This window comes from Amphiura filiformis, chromosome 17 (assembly GCF_039555335.1).
Source record: "Amphiura filiformis chromosome 17, Afil_fr2py, whole genome shotgun sequence".
NCBI classification, from domain to species: Eukaryota; Metazoa; Echinodermata; class Ophiuroidea; order Amphilepidida; family Amphiuridae; genus Amphiura; species Amphiura filiformis.
The window spans coordinates 30,800,031-30,821,725 of record NC_092644.1 but is presented as its reverse complement, the minus strand read 5'-3'; the positions used below and the strand labels follow the sequence as shown (position 1 = coordinate 30,821,725).

The following is a 21,695-nucleotide window of genomic DNA, read 5'->3' as shown; positions in this document are numbered from 1 at the left end:
CTCGCCGCTTTTCCGATCTTTACTGATCAGCTACTTTACTAACAATTTATAGGCCTACGACAATAGGGAAAGGCTTCATGAACCGCACATTTCACAAATATTCGCCGCCAAACTAAAATTTTACACCGTGAGTAATAGCGCCAAAATTTTCCACCAAATCGCTTCACTTAGATCTTCATTTTGCACCAGTTTCTTATTTCTGAGGGGGGGAACATCCTCCTCAGACAACCTCCTAAATCATGCAAGCGCGCTCCATGCCATTTTTTATTTTTTTATTTAATTTAATTTTTCTAAAAATTCGCCGCCACCCCTGACTGCTCTAGATTGACAATCGACAAAAGCTGGTATCGCCCATCCCTATGGAGAGTGACATCCGTTGACATCACAGACCAGGCGGTGATGGAACCGATATCGCCAATTTTGAGGTCGCCATTAGATTTAACACATAATCATGAAATCGTCACAAAGAATTCTAAATTTGTTATGTGGGTCAAAGCAAAATTATCTTACTTAAAACCGTCTGGGTAATGCGACAAAGTACCCCACTGCAAGTATGATAATTTTCTATTTGTAATTGCTAACCGTGTATTTTGAATGGGGCTGTCAGTGTATCTTCGCCAGCCTCAGACGTCACGTGTTGCGCTTCCTCGCGCCGCCTGTCACAGACGTAAAAAGTGGATCGCTAAAAAATAAGCGTCCTTACCAACCAGTCAACTTTAAGACAAATGGGTTAAAAGACACACTTTTACAAAGTTTTTTCATAATTATTTTTATTTCACATGATCCGGACATATAACGCCTAGCTATAAAAGGAAAAAAATTTTTTTAGACCAATCAAACCAATATATGGGTGTAGTACGGCCTTAAAGGGTTATATGTTCCATTTTTTCATTTTTAATGAAATCCTAAGTTGAATTTCAGTATTTTTAGCAATATGCTAATGTACAATTCTCTTCTTGATATTCATTTCCTCAATAATAGAATAACCATCTCGCCAATTATTCATAAAAAGGTCATTGACCTTTACAATGTAATTAACATACATACAATTATTTTCAATAGTTCATTTGAAGCATTAATGTTTTGAGAACATATACTCCAAATCTGATGACATTCTTGCATAAAATACAAATTTTACAGTCATTTTTGTAATTGAGGTCCGATTTGAGAAAAACGCATTTGAAAATCGAGATTTACATAGACGCCTGTGTATTAATTAATTAGTAATTAAGCATTATCTCAAAAATTAAGCAGGTGTTAAGGTTAAAATTGTGTTAATTATTAGAGATTGTCAATATATACAACATATCAAAGAATACATTTTTTGTCATTTTTTACCATGTAATGGAAATTGTACCCAACTTATGACATGCGACCACCTAGAATATTTTCTCAATTTGAATTTTATCCTTTCTAGGTATGACTGCTTTTACTGTAAAATTAGCGTAAATTCCAGATGTCATGATATGTGCGCCACGTTTTTAAGGCTCCGCGATTGGCGATTACATAGACGAGAGCAACTGGTAAACAGCGAACCTGTGCAGTACTGGGCTGCTATAAGTGCGTGGTGCATGGGTGACACCCTTACCTAAATCATTAGCCTTCAACTACCCTTCACAAAGCGGTGTTCAATAGCGGTCAGCTAGCGGTGGAATGCCATGTGACCGCTAGTTATTATAGCGGTCATATATGGTTGAATCCAACGAAAAGTGTACACGGCATGTTCAGGGCCATAACTTAAAAGTATTAATCAATTGACATTCGCTTTTGTATTGTGTTTATTCGCTTTTGATCATACGCTTGCGCCATATATAATAAGACCCCTTCTGTGAAAAACTTAGACACAGAGACCCCAAAACATGCTATTTTTACCCATTTTTTCAAAATATTTCTTAAGGTATTTTTAAAAACATCTAAATCAGTTATGAAAAGAAGTCATTGGATTGAATCTAAATTGATTTCCTGAAAGGTATGTATTCAAAGATTGCCTGTTCAATTTTTCACATATTTGTACATAATTATGAATTTTTGTGATAATTTTTGAGTGGTATTTTTTACATTACCTACTGAATACAATTTTTCATAGCACTAGATATATCTTTAAAAATGGAAATCACTAATAAATGCGCAATTGATACAAGCTTTGATATGTCCAATACTGACATGCATTGCATTCGGACATCTTTATTATTGTGTTTAGCTGACAGAAATCCTAAATGGCACACAGGTAGGTTTGGTAAAAAGTATGCATTACCTCCGAATACATGTTAAAAGCTGTGCCATTCCCACAAAGTGAGAGAATAGTAAACAATAGTTAAGCAATAGGTGCAGGGCAATACACTCTTTATTTCTACCAAGTTTCAATACCCTGCGCTTAAATATTTCTGAGATGTCAACAATAAAAGCAAGTATTCAGAGGTAAATTTCGGTAACCGAATGTTACCTACTGAATACACTTTGACATCATGACAGTATTGTGAAACACCGCCATTCATGCCAATGCCCATATTGGTACATAACGAAGGCCTGTATGTTTGCTATCAAATCATATGTCAATGAAAGTTGCGAAATCACATACATGCCCACCATGCAAAACTGAATACGGCTTAATTGGTGAAAAATATGTACTGAAATAGACGACGGTCTGCTCATTTGAAAGAAAAATCAGATTCAAAGAAGATTAGAAGGGATAAATACTTGGATTTGTCAACTGTCATGTGTGCTTCATTTTAAATGTTTACCGACCTTCTGGTTTCTGAGTAATTTGTGTCCAAATTGATTTATTTGAAGGTAACTTTTGACGTTTTCGCTAAGGTTACCTACGAATACCATGGAAAAAACGACTGTTCTCATTGTCTCATGATCTAGACAACACATGGATGGACCCTGGTATAAAGCTAATTGTAGTTGCCCTCAAACGAAAGGCCACAAGACGTAAATGACTCCAAGATGGACTTCACAAGTCTGCAATAACAGTTTTAAGCGATTTGTGTGCAATTACAAATTAAAGTCACTTTAGTGCCTTTGTTTCTTACTTCAATCCTCTTTCAACCGCTGTGAACCGACATTATTAATACATGATAGGGTCTAAAGTATCAATAAACGCACATAAAGAAAATAATACCATCAAAGTGCTTTATAAAATGAAGTTTTGATTGCGATATCCACCAAAAGTCTAATTCTTGCCTACAAATACTGAAATGTTACTTACGAATACAGCATAATATATGACATGTGTAATGAAGTGTCCCTACCAATGGAAATTAATTGTCAAAAACTTTAAGCGGTACCCCAGGACACTATTATTACCCATATACGGATTCATTCAACAATTATTTATTATGTAAAATTGCTGATTAACTACTTGTTATCAAAATGAAGTGGACAAAATCTTGCTAAAAGCATCAACATTTTTTTGATCTAAGGTAATAGCATTTATTCATTTGGACGTACCATCTGAAAGAGATCTAAAAACTACCATTTTATTAATTCATTACCATAATAGCAAAATTTAAACCTATAAACTCAATATAGATATTGTTAAATCGCTCATGTTACCTACGAATACCGGTTTCTTCACCTTTTCATTGTATAAAGCGTTAGGTGTATGCGTATAATTTCTAATATTCTTGAAAATATATATCATACTCGTTCTTATACAATGTGTAAATTGATTCATACTCATTTGATAAATAAAATACAGGAACTGACCTAAACTTCATTTTCAAAAATAAACTAGCGTAAATTGACTAAGATCATATTGATCGCGTTATAAAAATAAAACAAATATTTTCTGGTTGAGCTAGCATTTTCCTGACACCCTGTGGTCTACATTACACGAAAAAAGCGTTAATGGGAATATTCCATTTGTTTTAGGTTGATTAGTATTGCGATAGTGAAAGCATCCTAGTGGTATTCGTAGGTAACATTGGGTTTTGATATCACATTTACTATCACACGTCCTGGATTTATTTTTCAAGATTAGTAATGGCACTTTTGGTTCCTATAAGGCCAATATGTCATCAATCAATGGGCAAAAGGAAAAAATTGTGGAGACATTTTTATTTCGGACTTTTATTTTTGACTCGTGGACACTTTTGGTTGGATTCGACCATATAGTATTCTGTTGTGAAAAATTAGCCTTCCTATTCAACTACCCTTCGACTACCCTTCGTATGAGGCGAATTATGCAAATGAGCCACGCTAACTAATGGTCGACCACTAGTGGACCAGTAGGCCTAAGCTGAATGCTAAACAAATGGTCGATCAGTAAGCCAAATACTAGTAGTGACCAGTAGTATTAGCGGTCGACCACTAGTGAACCAGTAAGCCAAATGCTATACTAGTGGTCGACCAGTAAACCATAGTATTGACCAGTAGTGGTGGATTATTAACAGGACCATCCAGTATAGCAGAATGCTATACTACATGTAGCATAGGATACATGTAAGCTGAATGGGGGTTGGGGTGTGTGTGATGTGGGGGGGATGTGTGTGCATGAGGGGGCGCTTGAGGTATACTGATGGTCAAGGACTTTTTTCCCACCAACTGAGGACTTCCAAAAGCTGTGGACATCACTGGTGCTACTACACCTCTTCTGGCATAACAATAGGGGGAACCATGGGGCAGTAATTGATGACCCCGTGTCCAAGAATCTCCCCAGAATGTCCTTTATAGTCAGTTTATATTTTCATGCAAAACAATCAGCTTGTAAACAGTAAACACAGATGAATGGGGAAATTTTCCTGGTCTAAAATGCATCAAACGGGGACATTTGAGCACCGGGATGTTCCCAGTTGTAGAGTTGTAGTGATAAAAATGACCAGTGTTAATTAAGATGTCCCCAGTTGTCTGGGGGTGTAGGATATACCCCATTGTAGGTTTCAGACACGTGTCCCCAATTTACACACACAAATGTCCCTAATTGATGCACAAATGTTCATAATTGGTGATTAGGCTAGAATTACATATATGTGTGTCCCCTTTTGACAGTTTCAGGCACATGTTCCCAATTTACACATGTTACAAGACCGGGTGGTGGGGGCGTATGTGCAATTTACCGACAAACATAGGGACATGCACATGATATTTCACATTTAAACAATTGCAATAGGAGACCGTCTTCAGTTTCGGAGCACAAGCACAATTGCATGTATATGTATCCGTAAGTCATGCATTTGCAAGATACCTCTATCGTGCATTAAATATACTGTCCGCAGTTGCTAGGTAAAATTGCATTTCATACATGTAAAAGTGTCCTCAGTTTGTCAATTGAATGCAGTTTCAGACGTCAGCGTTTGCATAGTCCTAAACTGCATGTATCCACGTTTGGAATAACACTCGGGTGTGTGTTTGATCAGGGTTTCCTTAATGCCAAATGAGGACACACACCAGATGTTTCCTAAAACAAGGATCTATACATGCCACGAGGGATTGTATGACTGAAGGGGGCACATCCCCCAAATGCCACCCTTCTGCATCGTGCAAGCATGACTGGCAGCGCTGATGCACCCTGTACTTTCTAATTTCTAATCTTTTGACAATATATATCATTCCAAACAATTCAAAAAATGTTCCCAGCCGGAGGCCTGTATGATATATACATGCATGTATAGTAGTATAATAGTACATTCCTCCATGAAAATCTTCAGCAAGTAGCCCGTTTTTTACTGGGAAAAAATTAACTGCATATACAGGATACAGTATGTAATAATTATTAAAATAAATGCCTCAATATAATCTCCTCCTTGCACTAGACCATTCCCTATTTCAAGAAACTGCCAGCATAAAAACTTATACATACCCAATTTACATCAAATATATTTTAAGCTTACCTACATACTACATTATCCATGCATGTAGCATTTTTGTTTGCACACAATTACTATATGGATCACATAATTCAATTGCCAAGCAACATCCCAATAATTTGTACAATTAATGCCTGTAATACAGCTAAAAACATCCAAAAACAAGAGTCCCATATCATCTCTGCATTCACACCAATTCAAAATGGCAGTTATAAATATATTCCCATCATGCTCCAGTCCTTGACCCTGGGGTCGACCATTAAGGAATTTAGTTGAAGGGTAATATACTTAGAAAATTTTCCTTCTTGTTGAGAATACTAAGCCACTTGGTCTGAATGGTAGTTAAAATCTATGAATAATAAGAGGAAGGGTAGTTAGCGGTCCTTACTATTCAGGAAAATCTTACACTAATGGTCGTACTACTATTCGAGGGTCTTGAATAGTAGCGACCACTATCAATACAGTATTATTAGAGTTCGAATGGTAGATGAATAGTTATCGAAGGGTATCTTAGCCTTCCTGTTTGGTCATGTATTTTCAATGTAAAATGCCTATACGGTGATCCACCCAAGATAAAGAAAATCACCGTATAGATCCCTGTACTACGCCGTACCTACGGACTGGCTCACCCCATTTTGTTTGTATGGGAAATACACACTTAAAAGGGCATTTCGTGATCCACAGCCTCATCCCCCCCACTTTTCTCAAAAAAAGTTGAGATTTTTATATCACTGGAATACTCTGGCTACATGTTTATGTACCGTACAAAATATTTCTTGCAGATTAATTCGTTTAGCAAAGATATCGTTAGAATTTGAATTTCGTTCTGGTGCACCAGAACGAAATTACAACGTATTGTCTATGGAGCAGTGTAATACACATAATCATGCATAACTTTCGCACATGCAAAATCGGAATAAACTAAAATTTTGGGAATATGCTTTTTTCGTGGATATGTACTGAAAAATGTCATAAAAGAGGATGCTAGGATCACGAAAATACTCCTTTAAAAGGGCATTTCGTGATCAACAGCCTCATCCCCCCCACTTTTCTCAAAAAAGTTTAGATTTTTACATCACTGGAAACCTCTGGCTACATAATGTTTATGTACAAAATAATACTTGCAGATTAATTCGTTTAGCAAAGATATCGTGAAATGTGAATTTTGTTCTGGTGCACCAGAACGAAATTACAACACATTGTCTATGGAGCAGTGTAATACACATAATCATGCATAACTCATGACGCAAAATCGGAATCAACTGAAATTTTGGGAATAGGTTTTTTCGTGGATATCTATAATTAATGAAAAATGACATAAATAGAGGATGCTAGGATCACGAAATACTCCTTTAATGGTACATGCGCAGGTCAGATATTCAAAAAATTTCTTCAAAAGTTAATCAACAGTATATAAAATTGGTACCCACCTTATTGTACTTGCTAATTTAAGACTCGGTTGAAACAAAATAAAGGATCGAATGCATTTTAGTGTCCAAAAGGCAAAATTATCGTCAAAGATCTTTCTGAATTCTGCAGCCTTGTGAAGGGTGCAGAATTGGAATCGGGAATAAAAATATCTGATCTTTGCGATCAAAAACACAAAATTACAACTTTGGAGGTACGTACTATTGGCAACGTAGACATTATTTCCAAACAATATAGAATAGAACATTTGATGTCAACTTGTCAAATTATTGAAGAAATGTGCTCCCCAAACTTGTGGCGAGTAGGCAAAATAATTCCCATTAAAACGCATGGGAAATTGAAAGTGCATATATGACACAGGTAGCACCTGTTTCCACATCCTAAACAGGGATTTTATTCCTTGCATCAAATTTCATACCCTAAATCAGGGACTGACTTAGTTTCTGTGTCCTAGATTGTCGGGCCAGTGAGATTGTAAAACTCTTGGCCCAGCAATAAATTTACTGGCCTGCAGCTTTCTCTACATACAGGGGGTGTACTCTAACAGTTACCAGCCTGACAGAAATGTTGCCAGCCCGACATTTGCCTGACTGAATGGAGTGAATAGGAAGTGGACATCCTGATTATGTAGAATAAGGTATTTTTGACCATTTTGGACACCCTAAAGACACCCCACTTGCTCCACAAAACCTTTGTTGTACTCAGTACATTTTCCTGGTACATCCATTTATTGAATATAGCAGCTCTGCCTGGCACACGCACCTACTCACCAAAACCGTATTTGAAAGTCACTTGGGAGTTCGTTCAGAGGTTTGTCTGCCGGGTTATATTGCATTCCTCGGACTTGTATCATGACAGTCTCCTTTGCCAAATTAACATCCCCTCTCTTGAGGTCCAGTTTGACCTCTGACTTACCTGAACATGTTTTATCTTGTTCAATCTTGCCTGCCTTAAAGGGGGGTAACCCTATTGGTTTTGGATATGGATTGTCTTTAAAATTACATAATAATATCAAATATCTCCCCCTTTATGCTGCTTTGTGAAAAAACGAGAGCATTTTCAGCGTAAATGTGAATAAATAGCCAAATTTGCAATCCAATACCTTGTATACATGAATTGCATTCTGGGTAGGCATGCAACAACAACAATTCCCGTTCGTATGACGAATGCTGACATGCTGCAATGCCCGGCCCGTATTGAACGGAAAATATTTGTTTTTTTTTGTTTTTTTGTTTTTTTCGTAAAAAAAAAAAAAAAAAGGAAACAAAATATATTTCCCTTGCAATATGTACATTTCAAATGAATATAAAAAGTTTGGGTTAAAAATGGAGAGGAAAAAAACCTTCCGATACCGGGTTTTGAACCGGTACCTCTCGGTAAAAGAACGGTAGCGCTAGCCAATTGAGCTATTTCACCAACTGAAATAATCAAGGAATTGTTTTAATTAATATATACGGCGGACCGTCTCCTCAGCACTTAGCGTAGTCTCCTACACAGCCAGTTTGCGTCGGTCTGACACTTGTCGATCCTCGTGATAGCCACATACAGTCTGGCCGCGAGACTACACTTAGCGTGGTTCGCTTTTTCTCTTCCCATGATCCAAGAAATTTTTATTGTTTACAAACTGGTAACCTGTAAAACCGCTGTGATTCATGATTTCTCCGAAATACATCGACTTGGAGCGTCAAATTTCAGGATAGTAATGAGAAAAATAGTATCTATTATGTGATACCAAAACCTCATCAACAATGAAAAAAAATCGGGGATGATGCTGTCGATCGGGTTATGGACCTTTAAAGGCATCAGTCAAAGTGCTCCAAAAATAGCTTTTGGTTGCTTCCCTTCCCCTTTCTGTATGTCTGTTTGTCTTGTCATGTTTGTCAAGAAGTTTCTTCCATCTTGGACCCACATTATGGAATGACTTACCTGAACATGTTTTATCTTGTTCAATCTTGCATACCTTCAAGGCTTGCAGTCAAAGTGATCCAAGAATAGCTTTTGGTTGCTTTCCTTCCTCTTTCTGTGCGTCTGTTTGTCTTGTCAAGAAGTTTCTTCCATCTTGGACCCACATTATGGAATGACTTACCTGAACATGTTTTATCTTGTTCAATCTTGCATACCTTCAAGGCTTGCAGTCAAAGTGATCCAAGAATAGCTTTTGGTTGCTTCCCTTCCCCTTTCTGTGTGTCTGTTTGTCTTGTCAAGAAGTTTCTTCCATCTTGGACCCACGTTATGGAATGATTTACCTGAACATGTTTTATCTTGTTCAATCTTGCATACCTTCAAGGCTTGCAGTCAAAGTGATCCAAGAATAGCTTTTGGTTGCTTCCCTTCCCCTTTCTGTATGTCTGTTTGTCTAGTTTTCCCCTTTTTATTTTATTTTTTTATGTGCGCTTTGTATGTAGGGCTTCCCTTTAATTTAGTGTTCAATGAGCACCATTACTCAACGTGCTTATTGCCAAATGTAATAAATGAATCACAATGAGCACCATTGCTCAATGTGCTTATTGCCAAATGTAATAAGTGAATCACAATGAGCACCATTGCTCAATGTGCTTATTGCCAAATGTAATAAGTGAATCACAATGAGCACCATTACTCAATGTGCTTATTGCCAAATGTAATAAGTGAATCACAATGAGCACCATTGCTCAATGTGCTTATTGCCAAATGTAATAAATGAATCACAATGAGCACCATTGCTCAATGCGCTTATTGCCAAATGTAATAAGTGAATCACAATGAGCACTATTGCTCAATGTGCTTATTGCCAAATGTAATAAGTGAATCACAATGAGCACCATTGCTCAATGTGCTTATTGCCAAATGTAATAAGTGAATCACAATGGGCACCATTGCTCAATGTGCTTATTGCCAAATGTAATAAATGAATCACAATGAGCACCATTGCTCAATGTGCTTATTGCCAAATGTAATAAGTAAATCACAATGAGCACCATTGCTCAATGTGCTTATTGCCAAATGTAATAAGTAAATCACAATGAGCACCATTGCTCAATGTGCTTATTGCCAAATGTAATAAGTGAATCACAATGAGCACTATTGCTCAATGTGCTTATTGCCAAATGTAATAAGTGAATCACAATGAGCACTATTGCTCAATGTGCTTATTGCCAAATATAATAAGTAAATCACAATGAGCACCATTGCTCAATGTGCTTATTGCCAAATGTAATAAGTGAATCACAATGAGCACTATTGCTCAATGTGCTTATTGCCAAATGTAATAAGTGAATCACAATGAGCACTATTGCTCAATGTGCTTATTGCCAAATGTAATAAGTGAATCACAATGAGCACTATTGCTCAATGTGCTTATTGCCAAATGTAATAAGTGAATCACAATGAGCACCATTGCTCAATGTGCTTATTGCCAAATGTAATAAGTAAATCATAATGAGCACTATTGCTCAATGTGCTTATTGCCAAATGTAATAAGTGAATCACAATGAGCACCATTACTCAATGTGCTTATTGCCAAATGTAATAAGTGAATCACAATGAGCACCATTGCTCAATGTGCTTATTGCCAAATGTAATAAGTAAATCACAATGAGCACCATTGCTCAATGTGCTTATTGCCAAATGTAATAAGTGAATCACAATGAGCACCATTGCTCAATGTGCTATTGCCAAATGTAATTTAAGTGAATCACAATGAGCACCATTGCTCAATGTGCTTATTGCCAAATGTAATAAGTGAATCACAATGAGCACCATTGCTCAATGTGCTATTGCCAAATGTAATAAGTGAATCACAATGAGCACTATTGCTCAATGTGCTTATTGCCAAATGTAATAAGTAAATCACAATGAGCACCATTGCTCAACGTGCTTATTGCCAAATGTAATAAGTGAATCACAATGAGCACCATTGCTCAATGTGCTTATTGCCAAATGTAATAAGTGAATCACAATGAGCACTATTGCTCAATGTGCTTATTGCCAAATGTAATAAGTAAATCACAATGAGCACCATTGCTCAATGTGCTTATTGCCAAATGTAATAAGTGAATCACAATGAGCACCATTACTCAATGTGCTTATTGCCAAATGTAATAAGTGAATCACAATGAGCACCATTGCTCAACGTGCTTATTGCCAAATGTAATAAGTGAATCACAATGAGCACTATTGCTCAATGTGCTTATTGCCAAATGTAATAAGTAAATCACAATGAGCACCATTGCTCAACGTGCTTATTGCCAAATGTAATAAGTGAATCACAATGAGCACCATTACTCAATGTGCTTATTGCCAAATGTAATAAGTGAATCACAATGAGCACCATTGCTCAATGTGCTTATTGCCAAATGTAATAAGTAAATCACAATGAGCACCATTGCTCAATGTGCTTATTGCCAAAAATGTAATAAGTGAATCACAATGAGCACCATTGCTCAATGTGCTTATTGCCAAATGTAATAAGTGAATCACAATGAGCACTATTGCTCAATGTGCTTATTGCCAAGTGTAATAAGTGAATCACAATGAGCACCATTGCTCAATGTGCTTATTGCCAAGTGTAATAAGTGAATCACAATGAGCACCATTGCTCAATGTGCTTATTGCCAAAATGTAATAAGTGAATCACAATGAGCACCATTGCTCAATGTGCTTATTGCCAAATGTAATAAGTGAATCACAATGAGCACCATTGCTCAATGTGCTTATTGCCAAATGTAATAAGTAAATCACAATGAGCACCATTGCTCAATGTGCTTATTGCCAAATGTAATAAGTGAATCACAATGGGCACCATTGCTCAATGTGCTTATTGCCAAATGTAATAAATGAATCACAATGAGCACCATTGCTCAATGTGCTTATTGCCAAATGTAATAAGTAAATCACAATGAGCACCATTACTCAGTGTGCTTATTGCCAAATGTAATAAGTGAATCACAATGAGCACCATTGCTCAATGTGCTTATTGCCAAATGTAATAAGTAAATCACAATGAGCACCATTGCTCAATGTGCTTATTGCCAAATGTAATAAGTGAATCACAATGAGCACCATTGCTCAATGTGCTTATTGCCAAATGTAATAAGTAAATCACAATGAGCACCATTGCTCAATGTGCTTATTGCCAAATGTAATAAGTAAATCACAATGAGCACTATTGCTCAATGTGCTTATTGCCAAATGTAATAAGTAAATCACAATGAGCACCATTGCTCAATGTGCTTATTGCCAAATGTAATAAGTAAATCACAATGAGCACCATTGCTCAATGTGCTTATTGCCAAATGTAATAAATGAATCACAATGAGCACCATTGCTCAATGTGCTTATTGCCAAATGTAATAAGTGAATCACAATGAGCACCATTGCTCAACGTGCTTATTGCCAAATGTAATAAGTGAATCACAAGGAGCACCATTGCTCAATGTGCTTATTGCCAAATGTAATAAGTGAATCACAATGAGCACCATTGCTCAATGTGCTTATTGCCAAATGTAATAAGTGAATCACAATGAGCACCATTGCTCAATGTGCTTATTGCCAAATGTAATAAGTAAATCACAATGAGCACCATTGCTCAATGTGCTTATTGCCAAATGTAATAAGTGAATCACAATGAGCACCATTGCTCAATGTGCTTATTGCCAAATGTAATAAGTAAATCACAATGTGCACCATTGCTCAATGTGCTTATTGCCAAATGTAATAAGTGAATCATAATGAGCACCATTACTCAACGTGCTTATTGCCAAATGTAATAAGTAAATCACAATGAGCACCATTGCTCAATGTGCTTATTGCCAAATGTAATAAATGAATCACAATGAGCACCATTGCTCAATGTGCTTATTGCCAAATGTAATAAGTGAATCACAATGAGCACCATTGCTCAACGTGCTTATTGCCAAATGTAATAAGTGAATCACAATGAGCACCATTGCTCAATGTGCTTATTGCCAAATGTAATAAGTGAATCACAATGAGCACCATTGCTCAATGTGCTTATTGCCAAATGTAATAAGTAAATCACAATGAGCACCATTGCTCAATGTGCTTATTGCCAAATGTAATAAGTAAATCACAATGAGCACCATTGCTCAATGTGCTTATTGCCAAATATAATAAGTAAATCACAATGAGCACCATTACTCAATGTGCTTATTGCCAAATGTAATAAATCACAGCCTTGTAGTTTGTACATGTGTAGTGGCTCTCTGGGCAGGAATGGTGTGGTGTGTAATCAGTCTGGAAGCCAGAATCATACAGATATTTATTTTTGGTTTGGTAGGTTGAGAAGGGGTCAGTACTTGGTCTGTTGACCGGAAACACATTTTTGTCCAGCCTTCAGTGTGTTCCTTATTACGTAGGCAATGTGTACATCCATACATTATCAACACAGCTACAAAAGAAAAACACACAAATGATTTCTTATGTATAAGTCAAAGTACAAAAAACTCAAATATTGTGAATTTTAAAGCATGTGAAGTAATTCAAAAATCAGAACAGCACTAAGGGCTGTGCAATAATTATGAGCCCTGGGGAGGGTAAAATTGGGGGGGGGGCAAGCAATTTTGGCGAGCCGAGAGGGGGTGGGCAAGCAGTTTTTGGCACACATTCATGGGGCGCCTTTTAAATAAAACGCTCTAAAAAGGCTTAGGAAAACGCTTAAATATGCAAATTTTCCAGAAAACATGTATATAGACAATTTGAGGTTTGAATATTGGGATTCCCAACATTTGGCATGCACAAGGGGGGGGGGGCAAAGAATTTTTGGCGGGCCGAGAGAGGGGGGTGTTTAAGCGATTTTGGGCGAGCCGTTCGGAAATTGGGGGGGCAAATAATTATTGCACAGCCCCTAAAAATTACACTAGCAAAAGTTACCACTTTGAATATCAAATTTTCCCCATTTTCAGAACATGACTTGCAGAATGCAACAAAACTTGCACTACTACCTGAAGCCACACATCTGTAAATATTGCAGAAGACAATTTTATGATACTCTGAGATACATGATTCATCTTCGCTGCCACAAGATTAGGATTATACCATATTGGTATGGCAAGGAATCACACCAATGGAACTCTACTTCTGAAGAGAAGAATTACAAGAATTTGCATCAATGGAGCGATATTGAGGAGGAGATTCAGGAGAAGTCTTTCTGTTATCAAACCATTGGTAAAGGCTACACATGCAAGGCCACATTGAAAGAACACCTACATGATGTTGAAAGCACCAGGACCACAGAGAAGCCTTACATGTGTCAGCATTGTAATAAAGGCTTCACACAAGCATTTAATTTGAAGAGACATTTAATTAGGATCCACAGCAAAGAGAAACCTTACAAATGTGAAGTATGCAATCAACTTTTTACAGGGTTGGAGAGTATGAAAACACACAAACTTAGCCGAGAATGTTTGCCATATCATTGCAGTACATGTATATGCAAAAAAAGCTTCAAAACCATTGATGATTTTAATAGACATAAAAAAATTCACAGTGAAAAGAGGTCTTACGTATGTCAATTCTGTAATAAAGGCTTCAAACTTAACAGTAACTTCAAAGTACATTTGAGGACTCACACATTAGAGAAGCCTTACAGATGTCAAGTTTGCAATAAAAGCTTTACAAGGAATAGTCATCTTAAAAGACATGGATACACCCACACAAAGAGGCCTCATGTATGTCAATTCTGCAAAAAGAGCTTTAAACTTATAAGTATCTTAAAAGAACATTTGAGGACTCACACATCGGAGAAGCCTTACAGATGTCAAATTTGCAATAAAAGCTTTACAACGAATAGTCATCTTAAAAGACATGGACACACCCACACACACAAGAAGCTGTTTAGGTGTCAAATATGCAGCAAGAGCTTTAAGCTGGAAAATAACATGAAACAGCATCAAGTAATACACCAACCTTTAAGGATCCACACCAAAGAGAAACCATACATATGTAAATTATGCAATCAAGTCTTTACAGAGTTGGAGAGTATGAAAACACATGAACTTAGCCGAGAATGTGTGCCATATCAATGCAGTATATGCAATAAAGGCTTTAAAACCATTCATAATGTTAATAGGCATCAAAAAATTCATAGTGAAAAGAGGCCTTTCCAATGTCAATTCTGTAATAAAGGCTTCAAATTTAACAGTCACTTAAAAGAACATTTGAGAACTCACACATTGGAGAAGCCTTACAGATGTCAAGTTTGCAATAAAAGCTTTGCACAGAGTAGTACCCTTAAAGGACATAAATACAGCCACACACATGAGAAGCCGTTTAGATGTCACGTCTGTAACAAGCAGACTTGTAGTATTGGGACCCGCCATGAGTACGGGTACGGGTACGGGTCCCGGACCATGAGTACGGGTACGGGTACGGGTCCCAAGCCATGGGTACGGGTACGGGTACGGGTTCCAGGTCATGGGTACGGGTAAGGGTACGGGTCCCAGTCCATGAGTACGGGTACGGGTACGGGTCAAAAGTCAAAATAGGGTATGAGTACGGTACGGGTACGGGTCCGAAGCCACGGGTACGCAGTACGGTATGCGAGTACGGAAATTGGGACTCGAGTGCGGAGTGCACGGGTACGGGTCCCAATATGGCTACGGGTACGGGCCATGGGTGCAGGTATGGAAATTTGGACTTATGGGTCCAAACAAATTAATAAAACAAGTACAAAAAGAGATTAAATATTGGTGTCATGGTGAATCTAGCCTAAATGTGGCATATTTTGGGATGCAAGTGAAAAAACTATGTCTTTGTATGGACAACCAGATGTGCAATACTAATTTCAACATACTTTAGTATATTTAGCAGTGATGTAGCGTTCGAGTCTGGACTGGACTCAAGTCCACTTTTGCTGGACTCGGACTCAGCTCGAATTGAACATTAAAAGGCTCAGCTCGGTAACAAAAAGGACTCGGGCTCAAGTCAACCCCAGTCCGATTCCAGTCCAATCAATCCATGTACAATGTGGAAAAATTATTTATCTTAAAACATCAATTGGAATTAAACTAATTGTCAATTTTCCAAGTACATTCATGCACATCTACACAATACACATCTGTCAGATTATCCATTAGCTCAATCATTATAATTATTATCATTAATTTATATGCACATCTGGATAATTATATTCATGTTTTATCAATATTTTAAAACTCCTTTAAATCTCTTATCAAATCCCAATCTTCTGTATGGTAAGGCCCTCTCTATTCATTTGTCTCAGATGCACTAGCTCAAGCCTGGCAGAAGAAGTACATGTACACTGTGAGCTCATGTGGCTGGCAGAAAATCTCACTCCAGTCCCCAGCACCAGTCACATTATCATTAGTTCTACATGTGGGCAGCATACAAGTAGTGGAGTGTATTTGAATGGGGAATATCAAAATGATTAATACAAGCTAACATAATGATATTTTAACATAAAACTTGAAATTCACCACAAAAGAAAAAAATCTTGAAATGTTTTTCCAGTTTGCTAGGTCTTTTTCTGTATTGATCAGTCATTGTGTGAATGAGACATGTACATGTAGCATACATGGCATGGGTGGCAGTGTGCACAGGCTGTTGTAGATCTCATCATTCATGTTCTTTTTGTGTAGCCAGGGTTGGATTGATATTTTTCAGGGCCCTGGACCAGGCTAAAATAAATTAAAGGGCACTTGCTATAGCTTTCCATTTACTCCCCACCCAACCCCATCCATCATGTAACCTATTTGTTTTAATTATGAATTTATGATCAGAGGAGTCACAGTGGGATTCATGAGTGGAGTTAACATGCATCTGGGAGTATTCTATTCTCACATTCCTGCATTTGTGTATAAACCATGTACTGTATGGTACCCGTACCCGTGGGTACGGGTACGGGTCCCTGACCGTGAGTACGGGTACGGGTCCCATACCATGAGTATGGGTACGGGTACGGGTCCCAGGCCATGGGTACGGGTACGGTACGGGTCCCAGTCCATGAGTACGGGTACGGGTACGGGTCCGGCAAGTAAAAATAGGGCATGGAGTGCGGTATGCAGGTGCGGGTCCGAAGCCACGGGTACGAGTACGGGTACGGGTACGGAAATTGGGACCCGAGTACGGGTACGGGTACGAGTACGGGTACGGGTACTACAAGTCTGGTAACAAGGGCTTCAGACGGAAAATTGACATGAAACGACATCAGGTAACACATGAACATAAACCTCACAGTTGTCAAGAATATTTGCCATACCACTGCAATATATGCAAGAAAAACTTTCAATCTGTTTATGATTTTAATAGACATCAAAAAATTCACAGAGAAAAAGAGGCCTCATGTATGTCAATTCTGTAATAAAGGCTTCAAACGTAACATTCACTTGAAGGAACATTTGAAGATTCACACATTGGAGAAGCCTTACAGACGCCTTTATACAATAAAAGCTTTAAAAAGAATAGTACCCTCAAAGAACATTTATATAGTTGCAATAAAATCTGTGCTGATTCAGATAGCATGAAAACACACAAACTAAACCGAACACGTATGCCATATAAATGCAGTAAATGTAAAAAGGGATTTGCCACTGCATATAAGTTAAAAATTCATCAGGTAGTTCACAGTGAAGAGAGGCCTTTCATATGCCACTTCTGTGATAGAGGCTTCAAACTTAACCATCATTTGAGTGTACATTTGTGACCATCCAGCACAACTGAGCCCTGAAGTCGCCAATCATGATTTTTGAGATATTCAACCAAAATATTCTGCTTGAAATTAGCTTTAAAATGATGTATATCATGTCTATAATAGTACTTGACATTTAAGTAGTGAACAATCAATAAAACAGTCAATAAATCCTTTGTTTCCTAGTTCAATGGAGCTTATCTCAATAGTGGCACTGGCGACATCCAGGCTCAGTTGTGGTGGATGGTCACATTTGAGGACTCACACATTGGAGAAGCCGTACAGATGTCTAATATGCAATAGAAGCTTTGCACATAGTAGTACCCTTAAAGGACATAAATACAGCCACATAAATGATGAAAGGCCATTTAATTGTCAAATGTGCAACAGGAAAGTTGACCTGAAACGGCATAAAGTAACACACCAAAGAGAAAACATACAAATGTAAATTATGCAAAGAGAGTATGAAAACACAATCTTAACTGAGCATGTATGCCATGCAGAATATGCAATAAAGGCTTTAAAACCGTTTGTCATTTAAATAGACATCAACAAATTCACAGTGAAAAGAGGAGCTAGGCCTTAATTTCCTATGTCAATTCTGTAATAAAGGCTTCAAAAAAGGACATTTGAGGACTCACACATTAGAAAAGCCTTGCACGGAATATAAGACATGGATACACCCACACAAATGAGAAGCCGTTTAAATGTCAACAATATGCAATAAGACCTTTTAAACTGGAAAATTACAGGAAACAGCATCAAGTTTAATCACAGGAGCACATCAATATTTAACCTATCAATCAGTGGCTAATAAAGGCTACACATACAAGACCATATTGAAAGAACACCAAAGTGACGTTGAAAGCTTTGGCACCACAGTCAGTCAGAATTAATAGGTAAATTTTCACGGGAAAATTTTCTGGACATGTGACCAATGCGTATCAATGTGAGTGTAACCTCGAGCCTGATCTCTGACCCCCGGCGGTGACCTCGCTATTCAAGTCTTAATAATTTTGAATTGGAATTGCATTTTTGACCGCTATATTGATAGAAATTTGTGCATTGCAAATTTATTGAATATTATGTTATGTTAATTTCTTCACAATATCATCAAAACGTAATTTCAAAAATCTCTATCTACGGAAAAAAATATTTATCTACGGAAACTCTTACCATAATATTATTAACTTGCGACAAGTAACTTATTTTGCATCAAATGAGTTATTCTTCCTATTCAAATACATTGGAAGAACACCCGCTGTGCTCGGGGTCACATTCCATAATGCTAATATGTCTGCGCCCATGGGTGTCACGTGTCCAGAAAATTTTCCCGTGAAAATTTACCTATTAATTCTGACTGACAGTATAAAGACTATACACACAGCCTAATTAAGATTATGAAATTTTCCCGGGGAAATTTTGGCTGATTTCTTTTCCATGGTCCCTAGCTGCTATCTTTTTATTTACATTGTACATAATTATTATTTGAATTTTGCTCATTCGGAAATAAACTTGTATTTCTTGCATATATTGAAGTAATTTTTATTGCTTTGCTGTTAACAACATGTACGTGTGTGACGATATCAATTTTTAAGTTTGCCAAACTCGTTGTTTTCATTTTGGTTTCTCTTGTACAAGTGGAAGGAATATTTGGTTGTAAGATATTTACATTGTCGGCCTAACTAACTTTAGGCTTGTCATTATATTCTGACAATATTGTGACAGTTTTATCAAGTGATCAATATGTGTACCAACACATAAGTAATATTTTGTTGCATTCCCATGGGTTTTACCCTAGTATAGGTCCTATAATGTTTTACAACACATGATCCCAAGTTATCTAAATGCTTTTGAAATATTAAAACGTTATGCACATTAAAATGGGCATTGAACTGAATTTAGTCAGGACCAGCACTCATTTCAAGCTAATTTTTAAGTAGCAATCAATATTTTGAAGGGAAGATGTTCTAATATCCAATGACATAGCTGTATAGCCTCCATTCAACACCCATAGCTCAAATTCTGACCTCAAATTACAGAGTAACCATGGTAACTCCCATTCCCATCTTGGTTTGCACCAGTTCCTATTTCCTGGGTATCTGGTGATGGACAATGAGTGTAGCCTGCTATTGAGATTTTGTTTCTCGATGGGATATAGGAGGCAAGTAAGGACATGAACAAGACATGTAACCCGTTTATATCCAGCTTTGTTGGAAAGAACTAATATGAGATTCAATTTTATTTTACAATATTTTGTGTACCGTATTCATTCCATTAACTGCCCATGTCCCTATAAGCGCCCACCCAACAACTTTACTACACATGATCCGCCATCATGTACAGGATCCAACTACACATGTATCAAACATGGAACCATCTACACATAAAATCCTTATTTTGGGCAATTTTTTACCTGTGCAATTATGTAATCAATATAAAAAAAATAAGCGCCCACCCTAAATGACTTTGTTAAGCGCCCTGGACGGTTAATGGAATGAATACAGTACATTGTAGTTCAAAAAGTTGTTATAGTGTTTCAATGTTTGGCATTCATCATCACCAAACCCAGTTGGTCTGTCCCAAGTGTGGCCAGTCTACAGTAAGGTACAACACCCAGTTGAGCTACTAATTTCAAAAGTTTAGCAGCACTAAACATTTTCAATACAACCATAGATTTTAAATCTATGATACAACATACAGCAACAGCAACGTACCAGCAACAGCTCAATGGCAAAGTTACACCCCTCACTGGTAGACGGGGCTGTTGAGGCATCTGTGGCCAACAGGATAGCCCTAACATCACATCACTTGGAAGGGATCGAGTACCTCATCACGTATTGCAGTCTATCTGCTTTGCAAAGTGATTTGCAAAAATAAATAAGAGGTGCTTAAATATTGAAAGCTATGGACAGTTTGACAATACTTTAGAAGTCATATTTTTTCAAACAAAAGTCTAAACACCTTGATTGAAAGCAAGTAATTGATAGTTGAAGGGAGTGATTTTGTGTACACTTTTTGTGGCATGTGATTTAGCGCATAATCAATTTTTTGACTGAAATGATGAAAATTGATTGTGTCACACTTAGTTGCTACAAAGAATATCTCCTGGTTCAGGTTGGTTGACAGAAACCAGGAGCCATTTTAGGATTCACTGGATCACATTTATTTTGACCCTTGATGTAATTAATCTTACACGGATTATTTTCTTGTTCTCTTTTCAGGCCTTCAAGATGGCCACAGCTAATATGGCTACAGAAACCACAACCCCAGGACATTTAGGAGACCCTCCTATCTTTCCCATTTGTCATCATCACTAAACCAGCTTAGACAACAGGCCTGTCTTTGTGATGTCACAGTCATTGTTGACAACCAGCGATTTCCTCAAGCACAAAGCCATTTTGAGTTGTGCAAGTGAATATTTCCAGAGTATGTTCACATCAGGGTTTCAAGAAAGCACCAGCAATGAAGTGACTGTTCCAGGAACTGGAGAAAGTTTCTCTCAACTGTTAGAGTTTGCATACACTGGCTACTTCACTCTGTCTCCCACCACAGTAGCAGGTGTCCTAAACATGGCTTGCTACATGCATTTCTTACAGGCTGTAGAAGTCTGTGCTAATTATCTGAGTGAAGTCAAAGACAGCATCACCATCGATGACTGCTTTGAGATCTGGTCTGTTGCATGTAATCACGACAGTCTTTCAGAGTTAGCGGAGTCTTTCCGTCGCCATCTAGTGCGTAGCTTCAACAAGTGTGCCGAGTCGAAAAGTTTTCGGGAACATGCCAGTGTGGATTTTCTACTGGAATGTTTG

The 21,695-nt window shown here is 37.5% G+C and overlaps 1 protein-coding gene across 1 annotated transcript in view; it reads left to right on the top strand.

Annotated features, from left to right (window-relative positions):
• LOC140137134 (uncharacterized) overlaps positions 1-21,203 on the top strand; it is a 26,138-nt gene extending 4,935 nt beyond the window's left edge. Inside the window, exons 2-4 of the mRNA XM_072158789.1 lie at positions 14,141-15,596; positions 16,459-16,586; positions 21,108-21,203. Of these exons, the coding sequence (XP_072014890.1) occupies positions 14,144-15,596; positions 16,459-16,586; positions 21,108-21,203 (1,677 nt within the window). The 5' untranslated portion in view covers positions 14,141-14,143. The remainder of the gene's footprint in view (positions 1-14,140; positions 15,597-16,458; positions 16,587-21,107) is intronic.
• The last annotated feature ends 492 nt before the right edge of the window (positions 21,204-21,695 follow it).